A 17181-nucleotide genomic window follows, 5' to 3' on the forward strand; every position below is an offset into this window, starting at 1 on the left:
CTCACCAGTCCTCGTCCTCCGGGATGGTGGACAGTGGCGGGTTGAGGCAGTAGATGTGGAACGCCATGTTGCACTCGTCACACAGCAGCTGCATGTGAGCGTCCTGCTTGCCGCCGCAGACGCAGCAGGAGCAGAAGCGGCACTCGGCGTCGGGGTCGGCTTTGCAGTGTTTGCACTCGGGGCCGCTCTTCCCTGCAGCCCAACACACATTCACACGGGGAGAGGTGACATTTGGCGGCGCCCGACTCGACTTGTTTGAAAGTACTGGCGGGTCCCAGCAGGAGGCGCTGTCTCACTCTTCTAACACAACATCCGGGAAGCCCTCGGTCTCCCTCTCTTCCCTCTGCTGGACCACTTCCTGTCATTTGGAAACGCCACGTTCCTCCTGAGCGACAGCAGCTTTCACTGTTGTGTTCTATAATAATCCTTTCACGGTTCATCCTCTCCTCTCTGCCCTTTATCGATTATTCCCTCTTTTTCTAAACACATCGATCTGCTCAGATTTGAACGACTCGTATGTAAAACTGGTGACATCACAGTGAACGTGAGCCTTCTGTGTTCTTTACTGTGTAATTTGGTTCAAGCTTATGGATGCACATCAAACTGAGTAGTACCACTGACGACCTGTGGGGGCAGTGTTGTGCAGTAAACCTCATGTGTGACCAGTAAAACAAGCAGAGATGGTGGATCTCTTCGAGGAAACACTGTGGATACGAATAAAGCCCCTTTTACACAATGATTTCAAATTAAATGCAAAACTTTAGTTGCGTTTTGTGGGAGCCACTGAAATCAACTTTTCAAAAATGACTTCCAAGGTGGAACTTTTTGAAAACGCTCCAACGCTGTCTCTGTGGAAATGGGTAAAAATGCTACTTTTCTGAAACACTGCTACTGTGAACGCGCACCACAACCACAGAACAACAACAACAATGGCGGCCTCCATATTCTCCCGGGACTTGATGGTTTTATTTTTGAAACTCAACAACAATAGTAATCCTGAGTCGTCTGCTCATACGAGCACCCCTATTGTTAATGTTGATAGTATATCGTTCTCTGCAGGCATTTGTGTGGTATAAATAAACAACAGCACCCACTACTGGCCCTAAAAGAAAACTACATTTTCAGCATCTCTACCAATTTTTTGGAAACATAATTTTTCTGAAATGAAAACGGTGCTTTTTCACTGGAAACGTTCTCCTGTAAACGGGACTTAAATCTACAACATTAAATCACCTCGACATCGGGACAAAGAAGCAATAAATTAAGAAAAAAAACTGTTGATCTTCTACATTTAACAACCCTAAACTGCACTGCCCTCTACTGGATGTATCGATGAACAACACCACGTGCATGAAGAGGTCAAGAGGTCTGTTGCACTGAGACACGACTTGATGACATCATTTTGAAACTGCAGATGAAACATTTCTCACGTTTGAACTGTCCGTCTGCAGCGGAGAGGGGTCGGACCCCCGGCGCCTCCAGCTGATAGATCTCATCCAGGAAGTGAACCTTACAGTCTGCAATCACGTCTTCAGGACCCCTGCAGGGAAGCCGAGAGAGAGGAAGATGAAGGTGCAGGATTAGAAAACCACAGAGGAAAAAGGAAAAGATATCCGAGTAGAGAATAAAGCAGCGATCATCCCGTCAAACCAAGCGCCTCGCCCCTCCCCCGCCCAGGAAGGAAGCTCCTCACCCCAGGAGGATGTTGACTCGGAGCTCCTTGCTGGTCCGCGACGCCTGATTGAGAGTCACGATTTCTGCGTCGAACCAGAAGCCCCTCTCGTCTGGAGTCTCCATGTTGTAGTTGACCATCACACGCATGCCGACCTCCAGCTGCTCCCACCGGAGCAGCGTCCGGGCCCGGGGCCGCACGTGAACCGGTCGGATCTCCACCACGCCGTTCTCCGGGTAGCTGGATGGAAACATGGAGGCAGCGGGTCACGGCAGAGCTCAGACATAAATAACCAGGCGGGACCTTCAGTCCCTCTTCTACGTCCTTCACTTGAGGAGGTTGGTGCGTCTTCCAGGGGGCTGACAGTGGAGTAGCAAACACAGTAATACCACCAATGACCTTTGTTTGACCTTGTAGTTTTATTTTGACAGTCACAGTAATAACAATCCAAGTTGGTCTGTCCACTAGAATGTCCGTGTTCTCCTGTTGTTCATGTTTAGAGCTCATTGTTCTCTGCTGTGTGTGTGTGTGTGTTTTCAGTACTAAAACTAACAACAGCACCAACCAGTGGCGCTCTGTAGTCACTACATCTTATACACACTTTCCTGAAATGAAAATGCAAAACGATGCGTTTTCACCTGAAACTTTGTGTAAAATGTGACCCTGAATCTCTCTCTCACACACACACACACACACACACACACACACACACACACACACACACACACACACACACACACACACACACACACACACACACACACACACACACACACACACACACACACACACACACACACACACACACACACACACACACACACACACACACACACACACACACACTCTAACATTAAAGTCATTACCAGACGCTCACACAGCTTCATACCATGAGAGATTAATCCAGACTGTGTTTCTGGATTAATGGAGGATTTCCAGCGCCATGGCCTCCCACCACTAAATCCATGCAGTTGTGAAGGAATATACTGCTGCTGGAAACGGCTCCAGTTATATATGACTCAGGTCTTAGTCCGAGTTCAGCCCACAGTTTACTACAGATGGTCCAAGCTGCAGTACCACCAAGGGAAGGAGAAAACTCCAGCTGAGGTCTGGTCTGAGTCCCCGACGTTCATGTTGGAATCACAAGCGAGTGACGGTGAGGAGGTTCCAGACAAGCAGCAGCCAGGTCCCACAGAGCAGGACTGGGTGGCAGGATGAGACTGAAGCAAAGCTCCAGAGCCTCGCTGCTCCAGTCTGATCCAAAGCTGGAGCACATCACGGGAAATAAACAGCAGCAGCCAGTGTTTTCAAAGAATGGAATCCAGAATGAAGAGCACAATCGGATTTGTTTGAGGGAAATGAGATACAACTGGAGCCGTCGTCAGATTAAACAAGCAAATCTGGTGTTTTACTTCTTGCCTCCATGTCTTCTGTGTTTTTGAACAGCGTTTCTCAGCCTTTTGTCTCTGGAGTGTCCTCGGATTCCTGCTTCTCTGATTTGTAGAAGCTTCACAGTGAAGCACACATGAGCAATATAAAGCAGGAACCTTCAGAATAAAGGCTCGGGCCGTCGCTGTGAGCCCAGTGGGAACCGCTGGTATGAAGGAATTAGGTTTAGAACATCGACCCAGAGCTGAGCAACCTTCAATATGTACACTTTACTATCTGTGTGTCTGCAATAAGATTAGAGTCCTTCTGCTGTTTGAAAAATAGACAGATTGAGTTTACGTTTTTGTTTCATACGCGGAAAACAATGGGCCACTGGGGGGCGCTGTTGTGTGTTTTTGTACTGACAGCGCGCATGCTACACCTACCAAGTTGGATTGTTATTACGGTGACTGTCAAAATACAAGTACCCAGTCCCAGGAGAATATTGAGGCAGCCACTGTTGTTTTATGTGGTTCACGTTTCAGAAAAGTTGCAATTTCAACCGTTTCTACGGAGATGGAGAAGTTTCAAAAAGTTGTGTCTTCCCTCCTTTCTCAGGAGGCTGAGCATTTCTACAGAGGCTGAATCATAACGTCTTTGAAAAGTTGCGCTTCCCCACGCCGTTTCCACGGAGACTGAGCATTTTCAAAAAGTTGTGTTTTCCTGTTTCCATCGAAACAAAGCGCTTTCAAAAAGCTGCGTTTCCTTCATTTCCAAGGAGACAGAGTTTTTTAAATAAGTTACATTTCAAGGGAGACAGAGCATTTTCAAAAAGTTTCTCTGTTTGCAGAGAAAAAGTATTTTTAAAAAGTCCCCCCCCCCCCCTCCCGTTTCCAAGGAGATGGAGTGTTTTCAAAAAGTTGCATTTTCAGTGGCTCCGACCACTGGTGTCGTGTAAACCCCTCCAAAGTTTTCTGTTTTCACGGAACCTCTCGGTCTGCAGCAGGGATCTGTCCTGGACCGGGGAGGTTTTGTTTGCCCTCCGTAAAGACTGGCAGGTTCATGTCTATGCCCCAAACTGTGTCTGAACAATCCTCAGGCATTCCAAACATAACATCACAGCACCTGTCCTGATCAATATGAGCCTGCCAGTCTAGACTGAGGTAATCTATCCAATGAGATACAGACAAGAAGAGCATTGAGGTGAAGACGGAGACATTTACGGGTCCTTGTGGCTCGTCTCAGGACGCCAGACATGTCACACACACAGGTATAAATACATGCATACTGCAGCCACTTTACTGCCGTGACGTCGCTCTACTGCAGCTGCTGTGAAGAGAATGCTGTCATTTCTAACATTCAAAACAAGAAAATTAAGAATATTTATAAAGTGTCTGAGCGTTGGTTTGTTTTCTGAACTGAACAACTTTTTTGTTTGTGGTTTTTCATTTTGAGCAACAAAAACCAAGGAAGACATTCGGTCCAATGCAAAATGCCAAAAGACAATTTGAACAAGTGTGAAACGGCGTCTCGTCTTCCCAGACTTGGCGGCGGACGGACTGAGGTTAATTGTGCAGGTTTCCTGCCAGCCAATCACGGTGAGGCGTTTCCACATGGACTCCCTGAACCAGGGGACGGCTCAACAATGTGTGAGCGCTGGAGTTAAACCGCACTACACTCTGCATGCTCGTGGGTCCGTGGCACAGCGGGAGGCGGACGGGGGGGAAGAGGAGAAATGCCCGCATGAGTGAGCAGAGTATGGATGTTATTATGGGATGTTTTCAGACAGTCTGGATCGGCACAAAAACCAACAACAGCCCCGTGAGCTCAGATTAAAACCTAGAGAGCCTTCCTCACGTGAACATTTTATGTCTTTCTCGTCTTCATGCTCTGGCTTTGTTTTCCTACCAGGGCGCCGCGGCGAAGGTTTGAAACCCTTTTTAACCGACGGGAAGATCAGGAGCACAGCGAGCGAACTCCCAGGAAGAGGAGGCCGCCGCTCTGAGCAGGGATTTCCTTTTATAGGCCCCAGGGATTAGTGTGGTCACACACACACACACACACACACACACACACACACACACACACACACACACACACACACACACACACACACACACACACACACACACACACACACACACACACACACACACACACACACACACACACACACACACACACACACACACACTCAGCATGAACAGACAGGAAGCAGCCAGTTGCACAAGAAAAGCTCAAGTACCAAAGCTTAAGACCACACAGGCTCCGCCTCTCAGGCCCCGTTCCCACGACAACCTTTTGAAAACGATGTCCGTTCACAGGGAAATGTCTGGAATGCTGAAAACGGAGCGGTTAGCATGTTGGGCCTCCAGCATGTCCCTGGCTCACCTGGGTCTGGTGACTGAGGAGGTGGAGGTACGACTCCACGTCGCTCAGCAGGACACGTTAGTCTCAGAAACTCTTATTTGTCATATAGAGAGATAAATAGACACTGTGACAAAGCTAATAATGGATGTGCAGCAGCCCCAAAGCTCTTCACATGGTTCATCACATCACATTCGGCCGGGCAGGGTGCCGTCACTCCAACGGGGGCAGTTTGGGGTTCAGTGTCTTGCCCAAGGACACTTTGGCATGGAGGCAGGCAGAGATGGGAATCGAACCTGTTGTTTCTGAAGCAGACGACCGAATAAAGATATTTTACAAGCTGATGTTTCCCTTTACATTTAACATCCCCTCAGAGTTCTGCTGTCACATATGAAACTACCAGCAGAGGAAGAGCAGCCAGCCTCCTTCACATTCTCTTCAGGTCTGAGGCCCGATGGCGCTCCAGGACCAACTGCTGGTTCTTACTAAACCACAGGTCTGAGGCCCGATGGCGCTCCAGGACCAACTGCTGGTTCTTACTAAACCACAGGTCTGAGGCCCGATGGCGCTCCAGGACCAACTGCTGGTTCTTACTAAACCACAGGTCTGAGGCCCGATGGCGCTCCAGGACCAACTGCTGGTTCTTACTAAACCACAGGTCTGAGGCCCGATGGCGCTCCAGGACCAACTGCTGGTTCTTACTAAACCACAGGTGAGATTTCACAAGACGCTCGACTCCTGGTTTCCTACAATCGGGCACATTTGGTACATGAACGTTCCCAAACGTGACAACAGCTGATAACAAGAACAATAGGTCCTCTGTGTGGCGTAGTGCTGGAACCGTTCGGGTGGGCCGGGTCACAAAAACAAACAAAAAAGGATTTTTGCAAGAGTGAGAAAAGGGAAAATTGGAGGTTTGAATTTTTGTTGTTCCCGACGTCACCGAGCAGTTACAGACCAGAGGAAGTGATTCACCAGCAGGGCTCAGAGTCACTGCAATGAACTGATCTGCTTAATCACACAGAACTACCGGGACCAACGGTTCTGCCGGCCGCTGGACTCTGGTGGCAGGTTCCCAGGTAAATGTTCTTAGGTAAATGTTCCAGGTAAGTGTTCTTAGGTAAATGTTCCAGGTAAATGTTCCAGGTAAATGTTCTTAGGTAAATGTTCCAGGTAAATGTTCCAGGTAAATGTTCTTAGGTAAATGTTCCAGGTAAATGTTCTTAGGTAAATGTTCCAGGTAAATGTTCCAGGTAAATGTTCTTAGGTAAATGTTCCAGGTAAATGTTCCAGGTAAATGTTCTTAGGTAAATGTTCCAGGTAAATGTTCCAGGTAAATGTTCTTAGGTAAATGTTCTTAGGTAAATGTTCCAGGTAAATGTTCCAGGTAAATGTTCTTAGGTAAATGTTCCAGGTAAATGTTCCAGGTAAATGTTCTTAGGTAAATGTTCCAGGTAAATGTTCTTAGGTAAATGTTCCAGGTAAATGTTCCCAGGTAAATGTTCCCAGGTAAATGTTCCCAGGTAAATGTTCTTAGGTAAATGTTCTTAGGTAAATGTTCCCAGGTAAATGTTCTTAGGTAAATGTTCCAGGTAAATGTTCCCAGGTAAATGTTCCCAGGTAAATGTTCCCAGGTAAATGTTCTTAGGTAAATGTTCTTAGGTAAATGTTCCCAGGTAAATGTTCTTAGGTAAATGTTCTTAGGTAAATGTTCTTAGGTAAATGTTCTTAGGTAAATGTTCTTAGGTAAATGTTCTTAGGTAAATGTTCCCAGGCGCTCCACCTGAACAAACCGCTTCGACCAAATAACATGAAGAGCAGCTTTAAGGATCCAACATGGATGAAGGTTGTTCACTGAGGTCATCACACGAGACGCCACTTCCTGTTCTGTCACTTCTTCTCATTTTCTCGTGTCCGGTCTGCGCCTCTCTTTTTGTTGATAGTGAGTCAGTGTGTTTTCACACTCGTTACCATCGACTGGGGGTCATATGGTACAGAACAACATTTTAATCTCTACATTGTGAGTGGATCAGTGTGAACACAGTCTAACAACCGAGACCAGCGGCGAACCGTCACGTTTCCTTTTCTCCTGAAAATCATGACACGACTGTCACGTTTCCATGACAACACCAGGAGTGTCACGTTTCCATGACAACACAAGGAGTGTTGTTCCCACGACAACTAGAGAGGTGTCATGTTTCCGTGACAACTAGAGGAATGTTGTTTCCATGACGACGTGAAGAGTGTCATGTTTCCATGACTACTGAGCATGATCATTTAAGTGTCGTGTTTAAGTCTAGTTTGGTTGTTTTAGTAATATTTTTTTTAGCTGATTTAATAGATTCAAGGCTTCATTTGCACAAAAACGTTTCAGGATTAATCAAATTCTTTATTTTCACTCAACAAATGTTTTATGTGTTTTTGGTTGATTTTAGCTGCTGCGGCTATTTTAAGCCCCTTTAACACGCTTTAGCTAAATGAGCCTATTTAGACTCTTTTAGTGGATTTTATCTGCTGTGGTTGTTTTTAGCCTGTTTGACTCTCTTTTAATTGTTGGAGTAGTTTATGGATGGTTGAGTTATTCTCACAGTTCACACAAAGCAACAGAAATCTTCTGTCCGTCACTCAGAACAGCAGAGACTCACACTTCTGGGACTAAAAAGAAAAGAGCTGCGCTGCATGTTGGCGGCGGACATGTTGGCGGCGGACATGTTGGCGGCGGACATGTTGGCGGCGGACATGTTGGCGGCGGACATGTTGGCGGCGGACATGTTGGCGGCGGCTGGTCGGAGGCTTCCTCTCTGCAGACGACCGGCGGAGTTAACGGGCGGATTCTGCTTCCTTGTGCGCTCCAACAGGGCGGCGAGCGGCGGCTGCACGAGCGCTCACTTTTCACCAGAATGTTGCCCAGAGCTTTTCCGGAGATGCTAAAGCAAAGCGACCAACATTCACAAATTAAAAAAATAGTCAGCCCATAGAAAAATTACTAAAACTGCCCACTTATGAAATAAATAAATAAATAAATAAATAAAGATATAAATATGAATGACAGACTCTTGGACTTTTCTCACAAGAGACACTTTAAGTGGTTCTAGCTGGAAAAACACAGGTTTTATTAACTCCACCAATGGTTCTATTCTACACCAGCATTAATTAATTACATCAAGTAATAAGAGTGTGACTGTAATCCAGCATGCGGTAACTGAAGCAGCTCCTTTCTATTACCTGACTATTAAAACTTGTCCTTAACACGCAGACGTCCAGATGATGATGAAGCTCCTGTCAAAGCTTTACATTTCAGAAAGTAAACTCCATTTTTTATCCTGGAGACATTCTGACACACTGACGTCAAACAGCCAGCAGTGGAGCTGCGTCCTGGTTTTGTGTGGAGAGACGAGCCGCGGCGAAGCGAGAATTCCAACCTGGAACCAGGCTTCGTTTCATCCTCGCTTCATTGTTGCTCGTTAATTTAGAAACTCCGGCAGATGAGGGTTCCCAGTGTTTCCGGCAGGGGCCGGGTGAGATCTCCTCCACCCAATAGAGCCCATTCAGGAAGCTCCTCCATCTCCCCTTCAGGAGGAAGCCTCCCTTACAGCACGTTTACCCTTAAGGTTTAAATACGGAGCGTGATTACAGAGCGACGAGCCTCGTTCACAGCAGGAGAAGCAGCTGTACAACTCACAGCTTTTACTCCGGCTCCGGTCATTTTGCAGCCAGACGGCGATGAGACCTCGCTCAGCTATTCTGTCCCGCTCCCTGACGCGTATCGACGGCGGGATGGTGGAGCAGGTGATGCTGCTGATAACCTGGCAACGTGTGGAGGAGGTAAACCCCTCTGAGGTGTGTGAGCGGCCGTCCTGCTGAGTCCTGGACGACCGGCGGAGGAGAAGATGCTGTGCCGTCACATTTCAACCACTTTAGAACTGTGGCTCCCTGGTACACCGTCTTTATTTTCTATCTTTTAAAAGCCTGTCTGGGGCGGGTGGGGACATAATAGCCGAGTTAAACTATCCCAAAGTCACAGAATGGACAGAAATAATTCAGAAAATACAAATTATGGAACAACTGACTTTTGCTCTGAGACATGCGGCCAAAACAATGTGAAGAGTTTTGGGGAAAATGGAAATCTTATTTGAATAAGAGGAGATCACAGTTATTGATGAGCAGTTTATTGATTATTGTTTTATCTGCATGAGAATATAAAGCTACAAACAAAGTCTAACCCATAAACACTCAGAACACCTGGAAGATAAACGTTCTAGTTTGGTGATCTTGGAACCGTGACTCATCTCATATTGTATTTTACTGCCACGGCTGGTATTACCCTCGCCAACACACAACGTGTATTTATTCATTGGTTTGTATGTATTTGACCAACTTTTCACCCTAAATGCAGGAAATCTTCAAGAATGATTTGTCATCAATCGACCAACTGATTCGATTTTTGGATGTTAAGTTTTAACCGTTTCAGAATTACGGAAGAGTTTTAGGACCGCTGAAGAAAAATTTAATTTGGAGGCTAAAAAACCCAAAAACCTTCAGGCGCTTCAGAAAAAGTCCAAAATCAAAGTGGAGTTTTATTCCCAAAGGTCGTCCGTCGTCCTGCCAGCGGTGTGACTGCTTCCTCTAAAAGCACGGCAGGTTTAATGAAGTGGTGAAAAGATGCTTGAGGACAGAATGGAGCTCCTAAACACAGTCAGTTCTCATCAGGATCAGACTAGAAGAGACAGAGCAGCCTGCTGTCTTCTTCTGTCCTGGAAGTTCGTCTAATACGAAGGACAAAGACACGGATCCTGGGCTGCTGATTTAAATGTTCTTATTAATCCAGGAAATCCTGTGTAACATCACACGTCCATCAGCAGGAAGCAACCCGATATAGTCACAATGAGGGGATTTAATGGGGTTTCACATCTAAGAGCAGATGATGAGGGACGGACAGGTGATGAGGGACGGACAGGTGATGAGGGACGGACAGATGAAGAGGGACGGACAGGTGATGAGGGACGGACAGATGATGAGGGACAGAGAGATGATGAGGGACGGACTGATGATGAGGGACGGACAGAAAGTCTCTCTGTGGAAATAAAAAAAGCTCAACTTTCATTTGGGACTTTTCCTGAAGCTCATGAAGGTTTTTGGGTTTTTTAATCTACGAACTGTTTCTCCTCCAGCGGCTCTAAATCTCTTCTGGACAGAATAAATCCCCAAAAAACTGTAAAAAATTGTCCCATACAAAGCAGAGGAGAGGCTCCTCATGGAGGAGATCAGCATCTGTTGCCATGGAGACGCTCAGTGTTTCACAGTGATGTAGCGACCTGACAGGCCAACTAGCATCGACATGAGCGAACACTTCAGGAAGAATTACTATTTTTGATTCATTCTGCCTAAAATGATCAAATGAATCCAAGACGATAAAAATGAATACGTTGATTTCAAAAGTACAAAAACTTGAGTCAGATTAACACATTCTCAGGGTGATGACTGGAACTCTGCGTTGAGGACGGTCTGCACAAGGTCGGGTCAACCAACATTTGAAGTGCCGTGTCACATTTGAGAGTTCGGTGAGCGAGAGAGCGAGAGAGAGAGAGAGCGAGAGAGCGAGAGAGAGCAAGAGAGAGCGAGAGAGAGATAGAGCGATAGAGCGAGAGAGAGAGAGAGAGCGAACGAAGACGAGTCGCCGCGGCTCCTTTGATTCCTCAGCTCATTATATTCTGCAGGAAAAACATGGCGGTTCATTTTATCGAGCTCCTCAGACGACACAGGCAGGTGTTTGAGAGGGGAGAGTGTGTGTGTGTGTGTGTGTGTGTGTGAGAAGGCAACGCACCCCCCCCCCCCCCCCCCCCTTTACTTTTCCAGAGCAAACAACACAATGGAAGACGACTCCGAGGCGTACGGTCGCCGAGGAGGAGGCAGCATTTAGCTGAACACTCAAAAAGTCAACGCCGACTATTTCAACCTTTTAGTTTAGCGGTTTCTCGGGAGCGCGGCGGCGGCGGCGGCAGAGAGACGAGGCCAATTCACGCATCACTGTGGCGCTCGGGGGTTTGGGAGCTTTGTTGTTATTCCCCGCCTCCCTGGTGTCCGTCACCGCGGAGGAACAGGAAGCTCCTGGAGTAATCCGAGTAAACAAAGAGGCAGATGAATATATTTCAATTTAAAGAAGAAAAAAAGGTGTGTGTGTGTGTGTGTGTGTGTGTGTGTGTGTGTGTGTGTGTGTGTGTGTGTGTGTGTGGTCGGGCCGGTCCTGTAGAAACGCTCTCATCTCGATTCAAAACGATGGAACAACAAATCAAAACAAGATACCGAGGATTCGGGATATTGAGGAGCGTCAGATGGGAATGAAACACACACACACACACACACACACACACACACACACACACACACACACACACACACACACACACACACACACACACACACACACACACACACACACACACACACACACACACACACACACACACACACACACACACACACACACACACACACACACACACACACACACACACACACACACACACACACACACACACACACACACACACACACACACACACAGAGCAGGCTATGTCTCACCGGTGGCATGTTCACAGCAATTACAGACAAAGCTGGAGGAGGCAAGAAAAGAAGTAATGCTCCTGAGAACTCGTTGGTTACCATGGAAACGGCGGCTTCTGAATGAATTTGCTGGATAAAAAAAAAAAACTGGGGGAACGAGAGAGATAGAGTCCAAATTGTAGCATCAACCACACAAACCCTCTTTCTCTCCATCGGCCGGATCGACACCAGAAACCATGCTGCAGCCCCCAATGAGCACACACACACACACACACACACACACACACACACACACACACACACACACACACACACACACACACACACACACACACACACACACACACACACACACACACACACACACACACACACACACACACACACACACACACACACACACACACACACACACACACACTATTATGATTGGGGGACGGAGCAGACTGGATGTCACGTAACTATCCGAGTCAAGCTGTGGAGAAACAACGAGACCAGGAGAGACAAGGAGAGACCAGGAGAAACGAGGACAGATCAGGAGAGACCAGGAGAAACAAGGAGAACAGGATAGACCAGGAGAAACAAGGAGAGATGAGGCGAGACCAGGAGAGACCTGGAAAGATGAGGAGGAACGAGGAGAGACCAGGAGAGATGAGGTGAGACCAGAAGACGAGAGGTTTTTTCACCATGACTGAACCAAACCGAGCGGCGGCGGCGGGGGGGTGGGGGGGGGGGGGGGGGGTGGGCGGTACTTACTCTTCATACTTGATGTGGTAGACGACGTCCTCCTCTCTCTCCCTGCTGTCCGGAGCTGCAGTACAGTCTGTCTGAGAGGTGGAGGCGCCGTTGCTCTCCGAGTTCAACATGTTATTCCTGCTACTGTCCGCAGCCTGGGTCTGGACCTGGACCTGGACCTGGACCTGGGTCTGGGTCTGGACCTGGCCCTGTTCGGCCTCCAGCTTGCCGTTAGTCCTTTTAGGGGGCCGGCCCACCTTTCCCTTGGGGGGCGTGGTCTGTCCTTTGGGGGAGCGTGTCACGTTCTCGATGCAGGCCTCGAACCAGGCGCCGATGCTGACGTCCCTGCAGTCGACCAGCTCGTTGATCTGAGGAGGGAAGAGACGGATGACTGGAGGACTGACCGGAGGACTGACTGGAGGACTGACCGGAGGACTGACCGGAGGACTGATGGGAGGACTGACGGGAGGACTGACCGGAGGACTGACCGGAGGACTGATGGGAGGACTGACGGGAGGACTGACTGGAGGACTGACTGACAGGACTGACTGACAGGACTGGCTGGAGGACTGACGGGAGGACTGACTGGAGGACTGACGGGAGGACTGACAGGACTGACTGGAGGACTGGCTGGAGGACTGGCTGGAGGACTGACTGGAGGACTGGCTGGAGGACTGACAGGACTGACTGGAGGACTGACTGACAGGACTGGCTGGAGGACTGACGGGAGGACTGGCTGGAGGACTGACTGGAGGACTGACTGGAGGACTGACTGGAGGACTGACGGGAGGACTGACTGGAGGACTGACTGGAGGACTGACTGGAGGACTGACTAGAGGACTGACTAGAGGACTGACTAGAGGACTGGCTGGAGGACTGGCTGGAGGACTGACGGGAGGACTGACGGGAGGACTGACTGGAGGACTGACGGGACTGACCGGAGGACTGACTGGAGGACTGACGGGAGGACTGACTAGAGGACTGACTAGAGGACTGGCTGGAGGACTGACGGGAGGACTGACGGGAGGACTGACGTGAGGACTGACTGGAGGACTGACGTGAGGACTGACGTGAGGACTGACTGGAGGACTGACTGGAGGACTGACGTGAGGACTGACTGGAGGACTGACGTGAGGACTGACTGGAGGACTGACGTGAGGACTGACTGGAGGACTGACTGGAGGACTGACGGGAGGACTGACGGGAGGACTGACTGGAGGACTGACTGGAGGACTGACTGGAGGACTGACGGGAGGACTGACGGGAGGACTGACTGGAGGACTGACTGGAGGACTGACTGGAGGACTGACAGAACGCTGGCAAAATCCATCACGGTTAAATTAAGACGGCAGGATTTTATTCTCTGCAGAATAACAATTCATCTTAATGACATCCTGATCTCAGCTTTCTGTTCCATTACTATGATAAGAAAACGAGTAATAAGCAGGAAATCGACTGTATCATGCAAAACAAATGATCAGTTCTACTCTATTACTCTACTTAACCTTATTTTATTATCACGTGTTGCATTTTCAGTTTCTTTTCTTTTTTCCAACCAACTTGTCCTGAATTCTTAAAATCTTGTGACCTTGACTTTCACCAAAGTTTCCAGTTCTTCTGCTTCATTATTGATCTTCCTGCAGGTCGAGCTGCTCTTAAAAAAACCCAGAAAAGTAGAGACTCACGCATATGTAATCCTCGGACTCCGAGGTCAGACACGCCTCGGCTGGCGTCTATTTTATTTAACATTTTCTACGTCGGATATCGACACTGTGCTTCGTCTGGCGCCGGACGCTTCTGCTCAGCTGAGTCACCAACATAAACTGAAAGAACTCAGCCAGAGTCTCGGCAATACAAGAGAAAAAAGACACGTTCGTAGTTTTATTCACAAAACTGTCTGTTTTTTCTGTTGTTGGTTGAGCTGCTGTGGTGGTTTGAAATGGTTTCAAGTGTTTAACCCAGAACAACTGTGTTGTATTTGCTGCTATTTGAATAAAGTTGAATTGAATTGAATCAGCTGTTTAAGAGAAATCGCAGCATTTGAGACAGTTTTTTAAAGGTTTAACAGTTTTAATTAATTTTATCTGCAGTGAGAGTTTCTAGTGGTTCTAAATGTTTTTGGCTGTTTCAGTCATTATTTTTTAAGCTGTTTTAATAGTTTTTGGTTGTTTTAACTTGTTTTTGGCTCTTTTAAGTGTATTTATAGCCATTTTAACGGATTTTAGCTGTTGTGGGCATCCTTACTGGTTTTAATGGTTTTAACCTGTTTTAGCTGCTCAATTTGACCAATAGTAATTTTTGAGGCTGTTTTAACCATTTTTAATTGTTTTTAGCTCCTGTGGGCATGTTTACTGGTTTTAATCATTTTTAGCGGTTTAAACCACTTTTAGCATTTTGAGGCAGTTTCAATTTGTTCTGCACCATTTTAGCAAATTTCTTAGACGTTTTAATCATTTTTGGTGGATTTCTGCTGCTGTGGCCATTTCAAGTCATTTTAACCTGTTTTAGCCAATTCAACTTAATTTGACTTTGGAATTTCTAAGCTGTTTAGCAGTTTTTTGCAGATTTGTGGTGCTGTGGGCATTTTAAGCAGTTTTAACCTATTTTAGCTGATTAACCCTATTATGCATTTTCTTTTGGGGGGGGGGGGGGGTAATAGAGATTTTAGTTGATTTCTGTGCCTTGGCAATATTTAAAAAAAAAAAAAATCCAAATTCCAGCATTTTAATCCACTTTTAGCCATTTAAAATTGTTGTAATAATTGTCAGCTGTTTAACATTTTTAGTTGATTTAGCAGTTGTGATCATTTTAAGTAGCATGTCGTTTCAGTCTATTTTAGGTTGTTTCAGTAAATTTTCACACATTTTAACGGATTTAAGACCCTATTTAGAGGATATTTTAATTAAAGGTGAGAACATTTTGTTTTTGCATTTACACTGCAAAGTTTTAAAAGCAATGTCCATTTACATGGAAGCGGTGCTTCTGCACATGCACGCTACGGTCATAGTAAATAATTCCTCCATTTAACAAGCAACAGCTCCCACTTGTGGCCTGGCATGCTAACTACAGGTAGTTTTCTGCTGTAAATGCAAAACTTTTCTGAAATCCTGTCATGTAAGTTGTTTTAGCCCTATCATTTAGATTGTTTTGGTTTGGTTTTTGTGTGTGCCATTTTCAGTTTTTAAACATTCTAGCCGTGCAGTTATTTCAGCTCCATGTCCAACTCTGGCTGGAATACTGAGTCTGAGAAGAAGTACTTCAAAACAGCAGCGAGGAAATAAAAGCAGGACAGCCGAGGGAAAATAAAACCTACCAACACATAAACAAGGAGAATTAAAGTCGGTCCTGTTTGTTTACTATGTTTGGCTCAGTTCTAAACTGCTGCAAAGCATTAAAATCCAGGAGTGCAAATTTACGTATGCAATCTGTCGTGCAAAACAAACAAAAACAAAAACAAGCTGGTTTGTTGCTGGACCGATGAGATTCTGAACATTTATTGGTCAATGACTAATAAGTAGTAAGTAGTAATCCACATTTACAAGGCAGCTAAAGGTTTGTGTGTAACCTCACAGACATCCTGCCCTGCAGTGTCTGGCAGGGCGCCACCGCCTGGCGGGGCAGGAATGGCTTCCAGCACCCAGAACGGCCCGCTGAGTGGAAAGTCTCACCTTGTAGGAGCCGATGCCCGGGTCGACGAGCGCGTTCCTGCTGGATGTGGGCGGCTGGACGTCCTGAGCCGGACTGGAGGATTTGAATCCGTTTTTGGTGCTGGTGGAGTTACTGGTGGCGCCGGCGTCCGGCTTGGCGTCGTTAACAGTGCTGGTGGCGACGCCGCTGGCGTCATTGTCCGTGTTGGCGGGGGCCTCCACCGCAGCGGGGGAGACGGGGGCTTGGGAGTTGTGGCTTTGGGGGCGGGGTTCCGGGGCGGGGGTGGGGGCGGAGCTGCAGGCGGCGCTGGAGAGGTCCTTGGCCACGGCGACGGGGCTGTCCGGAGCGTCGGTCTGCGAGCGGATCAGCAGCTGGACGATGTCGTTCAGGCCCACGTTGTAGTCAAACAGCGTCTGGCCGTCTTCCATCTGCACGGAAACACGAGGGAAAGTCACTGACGTACCAGGAATCAACAGCTTGTCCAACAAGTCATGGTCGTCGTCTGAAACCCCAGTGAAGCCAAACACCGGTGGACACGCCCACTCACGGACAGACTGAAGCAATCGGCATGTGAAGAAAGTGTCTCAGGGCTTTTCATCACTGACCTTTACCTCAGGTGTTTTTTTTGTTTGACTGGTTGTGAAAGTTTGAGCCAAACGAGGAAAAGTTCCTGGAGTTCCTGGTAGAGACCGAGACACGGCCGAGACACGACAGAGACAGGACCGAGACACGACCGAGACAGGACCGAGACAGGACCGAGACACGACCGAGACACGACCGAGACACGGCCGAGACAGGACCGAGACAGGACCGAGACAGGACCGAGA

General features: G+C 47.5%; 1 protein-coding gene across 2 annotated transcripts in view; it reads right to left on the minus strand.

The window, feature by feature from the left end:
- The window catches only part of uhrf2 (ubiquitin like with PHD and ring finger domains 2), a 41838-nt gene that overhangs the window by 11379 nt on the left and 13278 nt on the right, over positions 1-17181 (minus strand). For both annotated transcript variants that reach the window (XM_080476589.1, XM_080476588.1), the window contains exons 2-6: positions 16375-16782; positions 12728-13074; positions 1694-1912; positions 1431-1540; positions 6-192 (exon numbers count right to left, since the gene is read on the minus strand). In XM_080476589.1, the coding sequence (XP_080332715.1) occupies positions 6-192; positions 1431-1540; positions 1694-1912; positions 12728-13074; positions 16375-16782 (1271 nt within the window). The remainder of the gene's footprint in view (positions 1-5; positions 193-1430; positions 1541-1693; positions 1913-12727; positions 13075-16374; positions 16783-17181) is intronic.

The sequence above is a fragment of the Lipophrys pholis genome, assembly GCF_963383615.2.
Source record: "Lipophrys pholis genome assembly, chromosome: 12".
Lineage (NCBI taxonomy): Eukaryota > Metazoa > Chordata > Actinopteri > Blenniiformes > Blenniidae > Lipophrys > Lipophrys pholis.